A 16,140-nucleotide genomic window follows, 5' to 3' on the forward strand; every position below is an offset into this window, starting at 1 on the left:
ATCCCTCAAATAATCATCCAATACACACAAGCCTGTGCACCTCCACCCCACACTGTGGGAGTGGAATGGGACACACTTTACTATTTAAAGTTTTCTACTAACAGCACTGTTCCTGCAACCATAAAAATAAACTTGATATCGACTCCTACACATTTTTTGCACACTGCAAAGACATCCTAGAAAAAGATGCAAATCCAGAAAGATTTTGATGGCATTTTATTTCTGCTAACACCCGAACAAGCTATCTATTTGCTGAGCTATTTGAGCTGCAGCAAAAACACTTGCTGTAGTGACAGAATTTGCAGAAGCTTGTCACTTGAAAGAGAATTTCTTATCAGCTCACTAGAAAAGACTGGAGGGGAGGCAGGGAGGGAAATGACATTCAGTAGTATGAATGCTCCTGTTTAAGGAAAAAGAAAGCAAGAAGTCAGCATGACTTAGATCACTAGAGTACTCTTTGCCTGCAAGCCACATGCAGCCCAGCCAACCATTCTTCCTATCCAAGGAAGAAACCAGACTGGGAGCAGATCCTTTCCCATGGCCTAGAACATGTGACCTTCAGGGTGTGTCTTTTTTTCCTTAGTATGGAGTGCCTGCAGGACTCAGTAGGAGACTGAAGATCTGCAGCATATTCTCAGCATTTTAACATTAATTACCACTTAACATGAAGGATACTGCAACATTAACTTTTTGGTTTTCGTAATGCAGAAGAGCACAGACACACAAATGGATACGCTTTTTTTACAAAAGGAGTGTGTGTCTACACAAACAGCTACTGGAAGCTCCTCACATGTCCAATATGAGCTCAGTGGTTTAGTGCTATGGACTGGACTGAAACATGTGATGGTGTGTGCAATTTTTGTGTATACCCCATCAAAAAGAAACACAAATCATGTACCTTTTACAGCAGCAGATGCAGAACCAGGCAAGCCCTACCATGACCACAATCAGAATAAAAACAGATACAGTCACATAGAGTATACTCCACTCTGAAAAAAAGAAACACAACAGTGCCTTATAAGGTCATATGAACAGAATAACTTCTAATACAATGCTATTAAAATAACCTGAGGAATGGGGAGTGGCAACAGGAATGTAGGAAAACTCAGCACCAACATATTCTTGCATGAATTCCTAAAAATCTTTAAGCTGTAAGATTAGAAATGCACATTAGAAAACTGTATTCCTCTCAAATGACTTCTACCATTCCAAGATATCTGAAGTCTGTGTAGGAACTGACACTCCTGCAGAGGGTTGTGGTTACCACCTCAGTTATCATGCCCTAACTAAAATAAACAGAGGTACCCTGGGTCTGGCACTTTAGTGCTTCAAAAGAGGAACTGATTAGAGGTAGATCCTTCTACCTGCACATTTATATTTATAAATCCAGGAAAACAGGAAAAGATAGAGAGAGGTAATTTGAACTCCAGAATGTATACTCACAGTTGTCAGTGTTATCAGGTTCTAAAGGTCAGTACTGGTCAGTCTGGAACACTGATATTTTCTTTGCTTAGATTAGATCACACTTTTGGCACAGAAGCATCAACCATCCACTCAGAGAAATTGAAATTGCTGCCTCTTTTCCAGCCTTGCAATAGTCCTACTCAAAAGCTTTGTGATCTCCATGTTATTCAACAACCCCTCCAACAGCCCCAAATTATTGCACAATCTCCCTCCCATGACCAAGTTTTCACTTTTTTTTATCAAACAGTGATTATCTTTAAAATTTAGCCTACCACTTTCAAGACATCATTTCAAGAAATCATTCAAATATCTTTCAACAGAAAAGTATTGTTGGGCTGGAAAACAGACTGGTTTAGTCTTCCCTCAGCATCTACCTCTTTATTCCCAATTCTGAGAACAAATAATCAAGTCTCACATGACAACAAGTTACTCTTGAAAGACATCCCTCAACACCCAAACTCACCACAATTACTCTCTCCATCATTTAGATAACGATGAATCAGGTTTTCCATCCACAGCTGGTAGCAAATGCAGCGCTTTGTTATGGGGTCACAGTGCCCATGTCCAGAGCATTTCAAAAGACAGGCTAAGAACAGAATCAAACACAGGATCAGTTGTGTAAATGGACAACTTGTCCTACATTCTCTTAATGTTAGACTACATTGGTGGCAAAGCATCTGGCTCATTACACTGTATGTTTTGAAACTCCATTTCCTTTGGGGTTATGTGTCAAATAGATCTACAGTGTAGCAGACTGCTGGCTGTGAGGAGAAAGAATGTAATCAGAATATATTCGTAACAGAACAACAACCTTTTCAACCAGTAAATAAAGACAGATTTTATTACACAATCAGTGACTATTTTATCACCAGAGCTTGCTTACTTTGTACTTGAATTGTTGTGTCCTGATTTTAAATTATGGAGAAGTCATGTCTGTAATACCTAAGGATCATAAAGGGTTGACATTACTAGTGAAGCTTAAAATAAGCTTAGAAGTTCAAGCATCTTTTTGGGCAAGAGAAAGAGTTCATTACAGGAAACCCCAGTGGCCTGTGTACATTGGACAAGATTAGAAGACTAGGTCTCAACACAGCTATCACACATATTGCCTGATACAGGCAGACAAGAACAAGTTAGATTACAAGCCTCTTTGCTGAACTCTAAAAACCCTGAAGGAAGCAGAGACATGAAACATATCAGCTTTATGGCTATATTAAGTTTTGCACATCTTCCAAGAAAAGGCAGTATGTAAGGTATCTTTATCCTCATTCCACAGGCCCTCCTGATGCAGACCAAATTAAGATGAGCTTTTGCCTGCTGATAGAGATGATGTCTTTTAAGAGTGTCTGGCACCAGACTACCTACCACAAATCCTGAAGCATTTTAAGTATTGTCCTCAATATCATTAAAAAAGCTACACCCACCAAGCCCAGACACCAGATGGCAGACAGAAAGACTTCACGCAGCGTTTCCAGGTGCTGTGTTAGCCAAATGCCTGCAAAGTTCTGAGATGAGCAAGCACAATCCAAAACATACCAGCCGTGTCAACTCTCAGGACTTTAAAAAGCAAGAAGTCAGCCTTCTGTTTCAAAAGCTGCACGTGCAGAGTCCGTGAGACATCTGATGCCTTGATCACCGTGGAAGGATGCCCGTTCTGCACGTAGAACACGACTGCAGTGCTGCAGAAAGAACAGCTAAGGTCAGGACTGCTGCCACAGATCACTTTTGTCAGGCATTCAGCAATAAAGTATAAAGGTGTATAGCATTTTGTCTTTTTTGCTTCTGGAAAGCCAATGTCACCATTGATAAAGATTAGGGAACTCTGTCTGTGGAGCAGTCAACTGATCTTCATTCTGAGCTGGGAGCAGCAGCAGTTCTCGGGATTCTCAATTTCACAGAAGACAGAGGAGGCTAACAGCAAATGTAATTCCCTCCTTGGTCTTCTGACTTTTGCTTTAAGAAGCATCTCCATTCTCATGTAGAGCCTTTCAAAAATACTCTGAAGAAATTTCACTTAACTTAAGGAAACTGAATTTAAAAGGAGAAAAAGCTCAGAAGCAAGGGATCCAGAGAACTTCATGTGGAAACTCTCCTGCCCTGTCATCCACAACTTTTAAGCTGGGTGGTGTTGATCTCACGCTGTATCAGATACTTCAGGGAACATTTTAATTTGAAAAGCTGTGATTAAAAATATCATAGCTATAAATAGTAGACTTTCCTCATCGTGTTTTTAAATATTAAGAGGTTCCCTGAGAACTAAATAAACACCAAAATGGATTTTAAATTACCAATTGACAAGAAGTAATTTAAAGCTAGCTCGTGTAAACAGGTTCTACCAATTATGCTGAGAAGTTTCTCTAGGTACACACAGCCATCTCTAGCACTCTACACCAAGCAGAGGGAGTATTTCTTCTTTACAGTAAAATACCACATTTAAGAGAATCCACTGTGGAGCTTTCTGTGCAAAAAATGGATTTTCATCACCAGTTACCTGGGAAAATGTTTATAAAATATTAAGACTATAAAAACCATGGAGAAGAAGTGGGGAAAAAAAGGGGCAATAAAATAGGTTTGATTAAATAGAGCTGGAAATTTATTTTGAAATACAATGAAAGCCTCACTGTGAGAAAGTCTGTTTATCTCACACCATCCATCATTTGGAACAAAGGCACTAAAATATATATGCATGCATCTTCTTTAAAGGAAAAAGAAAAAATCTGTACACAAAAAAATGGGACTTTTTAAAACAAAACACGTCAGTTCTGAGCCTCCACAGAGTTTACTTCATCAATTTTCTACCGCAGAAGAAATTCACCCTTTAAAGTATATTTCAAGTATATAAGTCATCTTACGAAAGATTATTTTGCAACTAATTATGAGCTGTCAGAGTGGCAAAGAAAATCACAAGTCTCTGGCACAGCAGAACATCTCTGTACCTTATATCTGAGTAGGCTTGTATCTTCTGAACTTTGATATCTGAATCCAAAACATTCAGCAGTACAGCCAACTGTCTCACCAGAGTGTCCTTCTGCTGCTCACTTAGCTGTCCCACTCCAACCTGCAGGATCAGCTCCACCAGACCACTCTTTCTGGGATCTAACAGAAGAAGAAGATGCTATTCCTTCAGAGCAAGTATTTCAGTACCAGCATGCAGTACTTGAAAGGATTTATTAATACTATAGTTTTCTGCATAAGATCCATACCACTCATAAGCCAACACTTTTGTTTTCTTAGAGAAGTACTCAGCTAATTTTGTCACACTCTATGAAACAAACCTGGTGCGTCCTAAGATAGTAACTCATCTTATCAATAGAAATAAAGTACTTCAGGGTGCATTTTCAGCATTTACACATTTGTGAGCAGAAGAGCAACTTTCACTCTCCTAAATGCTGCCATCTTAAGGTTAGAGGGAAGCACCAGATGAGTCCAATGATCAAGTTCCCTGCTAGTTATCTACTACTAACTACCACCAGAAAAAGGGAGCAAAAGATGGACTCACATTGTAGCATGCAAGACTGTGAGCAAATGAGGATGGTAAATTTGAGAAATATCAGGTATGTTTATCCTGCCTATCCTTACAAACTGAGGTTTCTTTTATATGGTGCTTGAATTCTAGAGTGCCTCACAAACAAAACAAACTTCACAGATACCCCATGATCCAACATCTATATAATATCTCAATATCCCATAATCCAATTACTATGATTACATTCAACAGTAAACTTCCATTATTTAGCTATTTTGCCTGCATTTACAAACCCCTGAAATTCTTTGACAATTTTTTTTTGTCTTTCAGGATGAAAAAAGAAAAACAAAGCCACACTCTCAACCATCGAAAACAGCAGCATTTCTACTTAAATTTAATGGTCAGCTCCTATCTCTTTCTATTGGCCAAACTTATTAACAACCAGGAGAAGAAACAAAAAAAACCTACAATAAATGAGAAGCAACAAAAGCCTAATGAAAATATTAACTAGTAGGTATAATTTTTTATTTATTTATGGTCCCAACTGTGGTGACTGCAGTTGTTTAAAATCCTGATGTCACCTTTTAACACACCTTGGGCCTAGTCACAGAACAGTAAGAAGACAGAGACCTGTTTGCTCTGCGTTTTAACTTGAGAGATTCTCATCAACATCTGAGCAAGCAAGTGAAAAGGAGAACAAAGATATGGTATTCACAACATGTCGATGACCTTTTAATTGTCATACCAGGCCGCACTTCAACAGTTGCTGAATCAACATCTGAGTCTCCCTTAGCATCCGTCACTTTCAAGTGGAAAATATAGGTTCCTTCCACAAGATTAGTTAGCTGCAGTACTGCCTCATGGTCTGAGCCATGGATGACATCCTGCAAAAACCAGGTCCAGAATAGTTACACCCTCAGACAAAGATGCAGGTTTCATTATCTGGTATGACACTATGAGTTCTTGCTTTTGACTTTTGGGACAAATGTGACCTACCCACAGTTTATAGCAGAGTAATGAAATTTGGAAGCGACAGTTAATGAGGATGTCTGCACACTATGGATATTTTCATTAGAAATACCCAAAGAAGAACAGATGACATTCTGAAGAACTCATCTTCTTGAAAATTCAGGACAGTTACATTATTATTTCTCAATTTTATTCCGGTATCCTTAGTTCTGCCTTCTTAAATCTTAATTTCTTTTCCTTGGAGTTTGTGCATTTTCAGCTATCAACTCTGCCAGCTACATTTAAGCTAAACCTCTTCCTTACACCTTCATGTGAATTGCCTCTAGAATTTTTTTATGGCTTTGCTTTTTCTCCTCTCGCAGTACCTGCTGATTTACCACTATCTTCCCGAGACCAAAGAGCTGTCCACAACACTTTTTGCAAATAGGAAATTTCCCAGTTTTATTAGCTGACACATAACTGAAGTTTATCCTCAGGGTATTTCTGCTGTCTGCCCCACTCAGAGAACAGAATCCCCTGCCCTAATGCCCCAGGCTAATCACCATTGTCTGCCAGGGAAGGTGCCTACACATCTAATGTCAAACACCATTTTTACCTTAAGTTTACCTCATATGCCACCAGGCAGGATTCCTTAATCTTTATTAGTACTTGCTCTCTCAGACCCTTCCTCCTTTGGAATATCTGAATTTCAGATATTTTTTTCCTCTCAAACTCATTTGCTTCATACAACCACCAATTACTCTGCATTGCTGCAGTCCTTAGCTGCTATATTCTCTAGCTGTACTGAAAATATCACCAGCCCCTTGACCACAGCATTACAGAGAGCAAGGAAGACAAACCAGAAACAGGCACCACATCTGACAGCATCCTGTGGGCCGTACCTGCTCTCTCTGCTGCAGTTACATGCATAACAAAAGCCAAATTTTGTTACAACCTCCAAGAAACTTACCCCAGCTGCTGGGCTTTGACCATCCCGAATCCACAAATACGACACAATCCCCTGGTCATCAGCAGACCCTGAGCCATCCAAGGTAACAGAGTTGTTTGGAAGCACTAGAACATGCTTCCCACCAGCATGTGCCCGGGGTGGACTGTTGTTTTCTAGCCATAAAAATAGTGAAGAAGGATTTGCTTTCAAAACACGTGATATGCCATTGCCAATACACCCACACTGCAATTCTTTACCTGATGATTGTAGATAGTACCAACTGAACCCCATGTCAAAGCTACAGGGAAAGGATGAGTGGGCATACAGAATCTGGCTCTGAGCATATTGCAGTTGAGGAGGAAGATCTTTTTCAGGAAGCATGTGGGATATTCTCAGATCTTCTCAGTCAAGCAAAATGATTTTCTGCCTACTGAGGAACACAGCCCATCATGAGATCACCATGCTAGGACCTTTTCATCTGGAAAATCACTTATTAACCAATAGAAGCTTGTGCAAGATACTGTATCTTCAAAATGCCTGTATTTAGGCAAAATGCAATCAGGTAACTTAAGTCTAATGCCCACATGTTTTTTGCTCACCACTATCAGTAAAACTAAGGCATGCACTGGGCATACAGTGAAAAAAAGCCAAAGAAATATGACTATGTCTCCTTCCAGAAACCAGACATCACTGATTTTTTTCAGAACACAGCTAGTAAGCCAGGGCTCAGGGAAGCTGCGGGTGAGTGAAATACCTCACTGGACACAAATAGTTGGACGTAAATAATTCAGCCCTGGGCAGATCTCAAGGGCATTGGCTGTAACAGCATAGGGCTGTGTCTCTTCCTAGTGAAATAAGTTGACTAAACTTGGTTATTGGAAAAGAGTATTTTTAAGATCAAACCTGCAACTGTAGACAGAACTTACTATGGTTACACTTCATAGCACAAACAAGAACATGGGCTTATTTGGGCAGAGCTGTTGCCATTTATTAACTGAAACTCTGAAACAGTTCAAGCAATGATGCACATGAGTAAAACAAAGTCCAGCTTTTTCTCCAAGATGTATTTGGGTCAGAGCAATCCCAATGCCAAATACAAGTTGGGCAGAGACTGGATTGGGAGCAGTCAGTATAATGCCACTAAGCCTTAAAGAGAAGGATTTAGGGTGTTGACTGACAAGAAGCTCAGCATGACCCAGCAGTGTGCACCTGCAGTCCAGAAAGCCAACTGCATCCTGGGCTTGCTGAAGTCAACACATCCTTGGAAGTGTCCAAGGCCAGACTGGCTGGGGCTTTGAGCTACCTGGTCTAGTGGAAGGTGTCCCAGGCTATGGTAGGAGGTTTGGAACAATTTGATTTTCAAGATCCCTTCAAATCCAAACCATTCTGTGATACTATGATTATCCTAAACCTCTTCCACAGCATGTATGTTGGCAAAAAAATCCAAAAACCCTAAAATACTCCACACTACAGCAACTGTTTTTCTATATAATTAAAAAAAAAAACAACAAAAAACCAAAACCAAAAAACAATAACAAACCCACCACAACAACAGAACACCAAAATAAAATAAAAAAACAAACCAAACAAACAACCCAGATCTTTTAATACTAAATTTTTAAGTGGAACTTGGTTCACTGAGATGTCACTTCTTGGAAGTTACTTTAAAATCCACAGTAAAACTGCTTTTCTGCTCAAAGCTTAATTTCAAAGATAAAAGAAAAACGTATCTTTTTAATGATGTAGACATACAATTGTCAAAAATATTATTTTGGAGCATGTTTATTGCAACTAATTTTTCATATATTGAACATTAAAATAGCTTGCATCAAATGAAATTAATTCTGCCAGTCACTCATAATACTACTTTACTACAAAAGAGCAGTTTTCTTAAACACATTTGAAATATAACAATAAATATGTTACACCTTTCTGCTCTGATTTCCTTCACATTCTGTCAGTGACTGAATGAACTATCCAGTTGCCCACCATGGCCCAGGAAGCAGAACCAGGCTTACCTTCCTTCACAGTAATGGAGAGCACAGATGCACTGCTCAAGCCCTGTTGGTCTTTCACAGTCAGCCTGAAGTGATAGGTACCAACCTGGAGACCAGTCACAGTCGCTATTGCCTTGTCATCATTTTCCATCTGTACAGAGCTTGGCCCACTGAAACAAAACATCTCGCAAACATCTACCCAGGCAGCCAAACAGTGAGTTCACCAGCATTGCCCAGGCCTTTTGATTTTATATGTGGTAATTCTACTACTGCTATAAGCACTGATGGCTAAAGAACTATTTGACACATGAGTTTAGTTTAGAGAATTCATTCATGCCTTTTTTCAAGACATTCTAAGCATTCAAGCCCAATTCCCCACCTATCAGAAGAGTAGAAAATACCCCCCAGAAGTCCAACCTCATCACAGCTCTTATTCCATGAGAGCATGAAAATAGAACTCATAGCAATTTCATGCAAATTATATTGCTCTAAGAGCCACTCACAACCTGTACAGGCTGCCAGCAGACCTCTCCCTGTGTCAGGTACAATAGCTGCATGAGCTAAAATACCTTGCCCTTTTATTAAGGATCAGTTAGTTTTGCACATAAACCTACAATTATAAGCTTTTCTAAAACATTTTCCATCATCATTCAAGAGTGATTTAGTCCCCTGTTACTGGAAGTTCAGGGCAAAGTGACTGACACTTTACTGTGCAATAAACAAGTGACTCAGAAGCCCTAGTTCTATGCACAGATGGAAAAATTTTTCAGGATGCAAACCAAGCCTGCTACTTGCTTTTTAACAGGAGACACAGAAACTCCTGTTATTTTCTCTTAATTTTATAAAAGTAGGCCTCAAAATGAAGCACTGCAAATCATAGGCAGAGACTGCCAGAGCTTTTCAAGTTCAACTTAAAATTGCTATTTCTTATGCTATTACTACCCAAGTGGGATTGTCCTGAAAGCAATTCTCAAATGTAATTCATGATTCGTGATTAAGAGGTTCTAGACTCAATCACTTTCACTCTTCTCTATTTTACTAAGTAAAATAGTTAGTAAAATCTTTGGATACCTGATATTTTCCCAGTGATAGAAGACAATGCCTTGGTCATCTTGGCTTTTGCTTCCATCCAATGTAGTACTTTCTACTGGGAAGGTCAATTCCTTGTCAGGGCCAGCCACTGCTACTGGAGGACTGTTATTTTCTGCAAAATTGGCATTTAGTGTATGACATTTTCTAGGTAGTCACTGGCAAGTCTTGCCAATCAGATTTTGCACAGGGTACTTGGACAAAATTTTGACAGATTGGCTCAAAAGGTACAAACCACAAGTATGACATGCACAAGCCAGCATGTGGGAAAGGTCAGCTCTGCAGCAAGCCAAATCCCACAAGTACTTCCTTTTTAATTAGTCTTATCTGAAGGCACAGTTACACTCCCAAGAATCTTGCTGCATACTCAATGCATTATATGAAATGTGAGAAAACATGAATGGGGGGGGTATTCTCCTGGTCCCACCAGTCTATCCCCTTCAAAACCTTCCACAAAAATATGATTCTTTGCTCTCAGAGGAGATATTGATCCATTCTGTCTGCTGCTCAAGGCCACTAAGCTAATGCCAAATTATAGCCTTTGAGGATTTAGTGCAGAAACATAACCTGTCACTCTGTTTTTAGCCTCTGCTTTTGCGAAATGGTAAAACTGGTAAAATACCCATTTTCCTGGGTATTTATTTACCCTTGAGCCTGACTTCAGCAATAGCATTTTTCTAACTCCACATTATAATGGGTCTCAAAAAGTCACCACCACACACCACACTTCCAATTTATGTTCTTGATTTCTGCAGTGAATGACTGCTATAAATTTGTCCCAGACGGGATCATCTACAAAAGATATATATTAAGCAGCAACAGAAAGATAAAATATGGCCCCATGGTAGAATGCACATGGGCAGAAAAGGCCACTGTGGATGTAAAAGGCAAACATACTGTGAAAAAAAAAGGCATTAAAAAAATCACGAGGCCAAACAATTTGGGCTTATTCTTCATTTGGTTCCCAAACCTAAATAAACATGTGAAAGATGTAGCTTTTGAAAAGTCCTTGGTTGACACTTTTTCCTAGGAAACAGAATGCAATTTGTTTGAGCGAATTCAAAGCACACAAAGAATGTTGCAGGAGAATAGCAAAACAATAAGAAAACTGAGCAAAGCACTCTGAGCTGCTTTCAAAACAGACTCTGTAGGACATGAAACTCAAGAGCTCCAATTTGGGTTTTAAAAGCACATTCAAATAGACCTGGTGTGAACCCTCAGGGTCAGCACCTGGATTTTGTTTGATTCTACACTTAACTGCCTGCTTTGACAGCAGATGGACAAGTCCTTGATGCAGAGTGTGCCATATCAGAGGTGCAATGCGGGCAGAGGAGGCGTTGGAGAACGGTGCCAAGGCACCAGGCTGGGCCAGCCCTGAGGGACACCCCAGCCGTGCTGCCCTGACTTACCAGGCTGCACGATGAGCGTGACCTCGGCCGTGGAGCGCTGCCGCGCGGAGTCTGTCACCGTCAGCTGGAACGTGTAATCCCCTTCCTGCATTGCGGAGAGCTGCAGGTACGGCGTGCGCACTCCCTTCGCGGCGCCGGCAAGGACAGAGCACCAGAGAGAACAGAAATAGTCCTGGCTAATGAAAGGTCTTGCAGAGCAAATGTAAGCAAAAAGAAATCCTTGAAGTCATAAATGCAGGTTTGAACAAGGAGTTCCTGCACCTTGCAGATAAAGAGGAGGCTTAAAATTTGGTCACAGACAGAGGTAATGTGTTCACTATTGCAACTGTTCCTACCAACCCAGAGAAATATCTGTAGGCAATAAATCCTAATTTCTCTGCATTATTTCTCCACAACAATAATTGTGAAACACACGGAACACATTCGGTTCTCAATTAGGAAATTAAACACTGATGAGAATTCCTACAGCTTATTCCATTTCCTTAATGATATTTTCAAAACCAAACATCATGACATCCTTTTGTACTTATAAAAACTGTTAAATGCAAAACCAAGCTTGACTTGAACCCAGACAAATAGGGTTATGGAAAAAAACCCCATATTAAACAAAACAACTCTGTCCTGTATCTACTCTTCCAGCAGCATTTGCTGATACCTATAAAAGCTCATAAAATGACTGGGCCCAGCTACAGGTCCTTTTTCTTATAAAATGAACATTTTTGGCACCTCTCATAATTCAAATAGGTTTGGCTATCTTTTTTTTTTTTTTTTTTTTGGATAAAGATGACAGTAAGAACAAAGAGACTTGATATACAACTAACTAACCAGCAGAGGTACTTGTTACATTACACTCTAGCAGTGGATATCATGTAATATACCGCAGACCAGCATCGGCTGAAGCACCTCTCCAAAAAAAGGCTGAGAAAGTTGGGGTTGTTCAGCCTGGAGAGGAGAAGGCTCTGGGGAGAACTCATTGCATTCTTCCAGTACCTAAAGGGGGCTTATAAAAGGAGAGAGAGGAACTTTCTATATGGACAGATAGTGACAAGACAAGGGGGAATAGTTTCAAAGTGACAGATGGCAAGGTTACATTAGATATTAGAAGAAATTATTTACTCAGAAGGTGGTGAAGCACTGGCACAGGTTGCCCAGAGAAGCTGAGGATACCCCATCACTGGAACTGTTTAACACCAAATTGGATGGGGCCTTGAAAAACCTGGTCTAGTGAGTGACATCCCTGCCCACGGCAAGGCATTGGAACAAGATGATCTTCAATTTCCCTTCCAACCCAAACCATTCTACAGTTCTATGATCCTCAGCTTGAGGCACACAAAAAAGATTACTAGTCTGTTGAAAAGAACCTGTAACACGCCCTTGCATCTCCACATTAAATACCTAATGAATCCATTGATTATCTCCTGTAGCCATTCCCTTCCTTCAGACAGTTTGCTTTAAGATAGAACAGCTCTCAAAAACTACATGTCCAGTTCGCTTGGGTGCTTTTGGAAAGTTTTTGTCTTGGTGAATGACCAGAAGAAGTCATTATGCTGTAAGTCCTTCCATAATTTTTAATTTCCTCTACAGTGTAGTCTTGTATTAATAACATTACTTCTTTCCTAAATACAGTGATTGATCTCTTTTCTGATCTTAAGGTCTAAAGCACTTGCCAACATGGCAGAAATCAAGTGTCAAAAAATGGCTCCTGAGTTTCAGCTGTATTAAGTACATTAATTATCTCAACCACCTACAGAGCTGCAAGAATATCCAACTTACCGAATGCAAGTCCAGTGAAAATATTTAGTAACTTTTCAGATTAAAAAAAAAAAAAAAAGCCCAAAACAAGAACAACAAAAACAATCATCAAAATAAGAGAATAAATTCTGTAAGCCATCACTGGAAACCCACATTTTAGTGAGAATAAAAGTCCACCACAGAGCTGCATAAACACTGCCAAAAGGTCTTGTCATCTTTCACTCACAAAACTAAGTTTCTATGTGAGTTCTACTGTTTCCCACAGGAAGTGTTTCAAGAAAATTCTGACTACCCCAACATTCTCCTATAGCCAGTTTTCAGCCTGACCACAGTCTCAGAAGATGGGAGCCCATGAAACAACCTCTGGGATTCAAGGACAGACAATGTGAACTTGAAGTCTTTCCAAACCACCTGGGAACAAGCAAGTTTGTTTGGCCCCAAAGAATATAAAAAATATGAAAAGGAATTAAAACTAGTATCTAAAATAAGAGCTGAATACATGTGAGAGAAAAACAAAAAAAATATACCATCACTCTAGGTATTTCAGTGCTTCTGAGCAGTTACCTAGGTATGTGTTTGCTCACATTAGAGACAAAGATAAAAGTGCTCTTCAATCCTATGCAAGGAGAAATACACATACCTGCATTGCTACAACCTTGCCTTTGCTTTTGGGACTGAGTGACCACTCATAGCTGACAATTTCATGGTCATCACTGCTCTGGTTCCCATTCAGTGTAATGAAGTTCTGGGGCAAAGTGACTGCCTGATTCGGTCCTGCATTAGCAATAGGTGGGTAATCCACTGGCTTGTTGACAGTCAGAGATGCAATGGTGGAGTTGGCTGCACCATCTGAATCAATCACTGTGAGTCTACAACAGGAAAAACAGTATCTGTTAAGATGAACTTCTGCCAACTTCTGAATTGAAATATTAATCTTTTTCTGGCACTTTTTCAAACACCACCTAAACAAAAAACACTGATTATATGATATGAACTTCTGCTTCAGACACACATATCCCTCAACTAAGGCAGGAAAGAAATTCAGAAAACTTTACAAACACATCTTTCAACTTTTAAGAAAAACAATTAAAAAAAGCATTGTTATTCTGGATCCAAGATTAAATCCTTTACCTGCTGACAGTGGCAACTTCACCATTCACTACAAACTATTTTAGAAATGTACTCAGTAAAAAAAAGGGATTTTACTCATCACCTATAATGAAACAGTATAGTGAAACATCTACAACTACTCTGGATGTTCAGAAGCTTTGCATATAGCACAGCAGCAGATCCTCACTTCTTATTTGTGGCACACCATTACTAATTTTAATGGAGCTTAATATCAATGTCAAGTTACAAAATTAAAAAAGTACAGGGTTTTAAAAAGCCCCAGACATTACTGCCTCTCAGAAGCACAAAGTCATCTTAAAATGAGAATATTTCAGACACTTCAAAGGGATGAAAGCTGCCCTCTGCAGTGTGGTGACCAACTAATCTCTAATCCACCTCTCTTATGAAAACTGCATACAGCTGACCATGTGGAAGGGAACCTGAGCAGGAACAAAACTAGTGCTCACTACCTCAGACATCAGGGAACATGTACATTTTGCCATGAGTGCACATCAAGAGCACTGGGTTTTTTTGTCCAGCTAATTTCTTGTATCAGCACATTGCTCTACTGCTCAGGAAAGCCAGCCTCCCCCAAAGGCACAGGGATGCAATGACTTCTTAATTCCCTAGGATTTGGAACACACTTAGAAGCATTGGTTGTGTAAGCAAGACACTGCCCTTTATAACATGGAAAAAATTAACACTCCTTTCTGCTACTGTCTGACATGGAATAATTCCAGTAAAAAATACAGAATTCAAGTAGAAACTGTAAAACTTTTGGTGGAACTTAGGTGAAGCACCAAGCTAATGTATATAATGTATAATAATGTTTATATATGCTGGTTTCAGCAATCTGCTGCTGCTACACTGATATGTAATATATTGACTGATATGCAATCCACTGGCAACCAAAGAACCCAAGCTGTGTCAGTGGGAAGTCTGTCTCTGTATAGACTGGGCATTAAGTTACACTTCAGAAAAAGAACTGATCTTTACTAAAGCAACTTGAACCACAAATATTGCTTCCACTGTCTGGGCAACCCCCAGCTTCAGCAATGCATAAATGGAAGAAACCAGTAGCAAGGCAAATGATTTTATAAAGAAAAGAATGATCCTTAGTAAAAGCAGTGCATAAACATGTTTTGTGAGGATCAGTCTGCCAATATTATTCTGTCTGCCACCACCCTTCAAAGGATGACTTTCACAGCCTGACTCATAGTTTCATTCAGGGCACTAGCCAACTTCTAAGCTAAGGAAAAAAAAAATAGTCTGTCACAGTTGTTATTACTGGAAAGTGGGGAGATATTTAATTTAAGATACCCTCTTTTCTGTAATTTTGTGTAATAAAGGATCAGAAGCAAGCATTTTTTATTAAAACCTCTCTGTATGTTTCTCCACTGTGCAAAATGAAGAGTAACTGTAACAGAAGAAAAATTAAGCTTTTTGTTTGAGGAGATATATATGAGCACAGAAAAAAACCAAACATTTAGCTGATATGACAGATAAGCCCCCAAGAAAACCATCATGCAGGTACCTGAAGGTGTAGTTTCCAGGAACAAGGTTAGACAAGTGCAAGACTGGTGTGTCAGCAGATGCCTTCTGCTCTCGCAGGGGACCTTGAATTTCTTCCCAGTGGTAACTCACTATCTTCACATCATCTATGCTTTCTACATTCATTAAAGAAAAACTAATCAGTTTCTTGTATTAATTGCTGGAATGAATACTTGAGTCGTTCATCCCTAACTCGTTTTCTACAATTGTCTCTACAAGTGTAGTTGAATAAACTTCATGAACCACAGTCATACCAAATTACCTTTGGTATTATTTATCTAAACAATTCTTCACACACATGAATTAGAAAAAAAAAAAAAAAAAAAAAAAAAGAATATCAGTCTCAGACTCTGCATATTCCTATTTGTCTGCACTCAGTAATTATAAATGTAACTACAACACCTC

The 16,140-nt window shown here is 39.4% G+C and overlaps 1 protein-coding gene across 2 annotated transcripts in view; it reads right to left on the reverse strand.

The window, feature by feature from the left end:
* KIAA0319 (KIAA0319 ortholog) overlaps positions 1 to 16,140 on the reverse strand; it is a 50,248-nt gene that overhangs the window by 1,716 nt on the left and 32,392 nt on the right. For both annotated transcript variants that reach the window (XM_056484231.1, XM_056484230.1), the window contains 11 exons: positions 15,719 to 15,851; positions 13,715 to 13,943; positions 11,323 to 11,446; positions 9,896 to 10,028; positions 8,846 to 8,994; positions 6,849 to 7,000; positions 5,676 to 5,814; positions 4,401 to 4,560; positions 3,001 to 3,143; positions 1,928 to 2,050; positions 899 to 989 (listed from right to left, as the gene is read on the reverse strand). In XM_056484231.1, the coding sequence (XP_056340206.1) occupies positions 899 to 989; positions 1,928 to 2,050; positions 3,001 to 3,143; positions 4,401 to 4,560; positions 5,676 to 5,814; positions 6,849 to 7,000; positions 8,846 to 8,994; positions 9,896 to 10,028; positions 11,323 to 11,446; positions 13,715 to 13,943; positions 15,719 to 15,851 (1,576 nt within the window). The remainder of the gene's footprint in view (positions 1 to 898; positions 990 to 1,927; positions 2,051 to 3,000; positions 3,144 to 4,400; positions 4,561 to 5,675; positions 5,815 to 6,848; positions 7,001 to 8,845; positions 8,995 to 9,895; positions 10,029 to 11,322; positions 11,447 to 13,714; positions 13,944 to 15,718; positions 15,852 to 16,140) is intronic.

This window comes from Oenanthe melanoleuca, chromosome 2 (genome assembly GCF_029582105.1).
Source record: "Oenanthe melanoleuca isolate GR-GAL-2019-014 chromosome 2, OMel1.0, whole genome shotgun sequence".
NCBI classification, from domain to species: Eukaryota; Metazoa; Chordata; class Aves; order Passeriformes; family Muscicapidae; genus Oenanthe; species Oenanthe melanoleuca.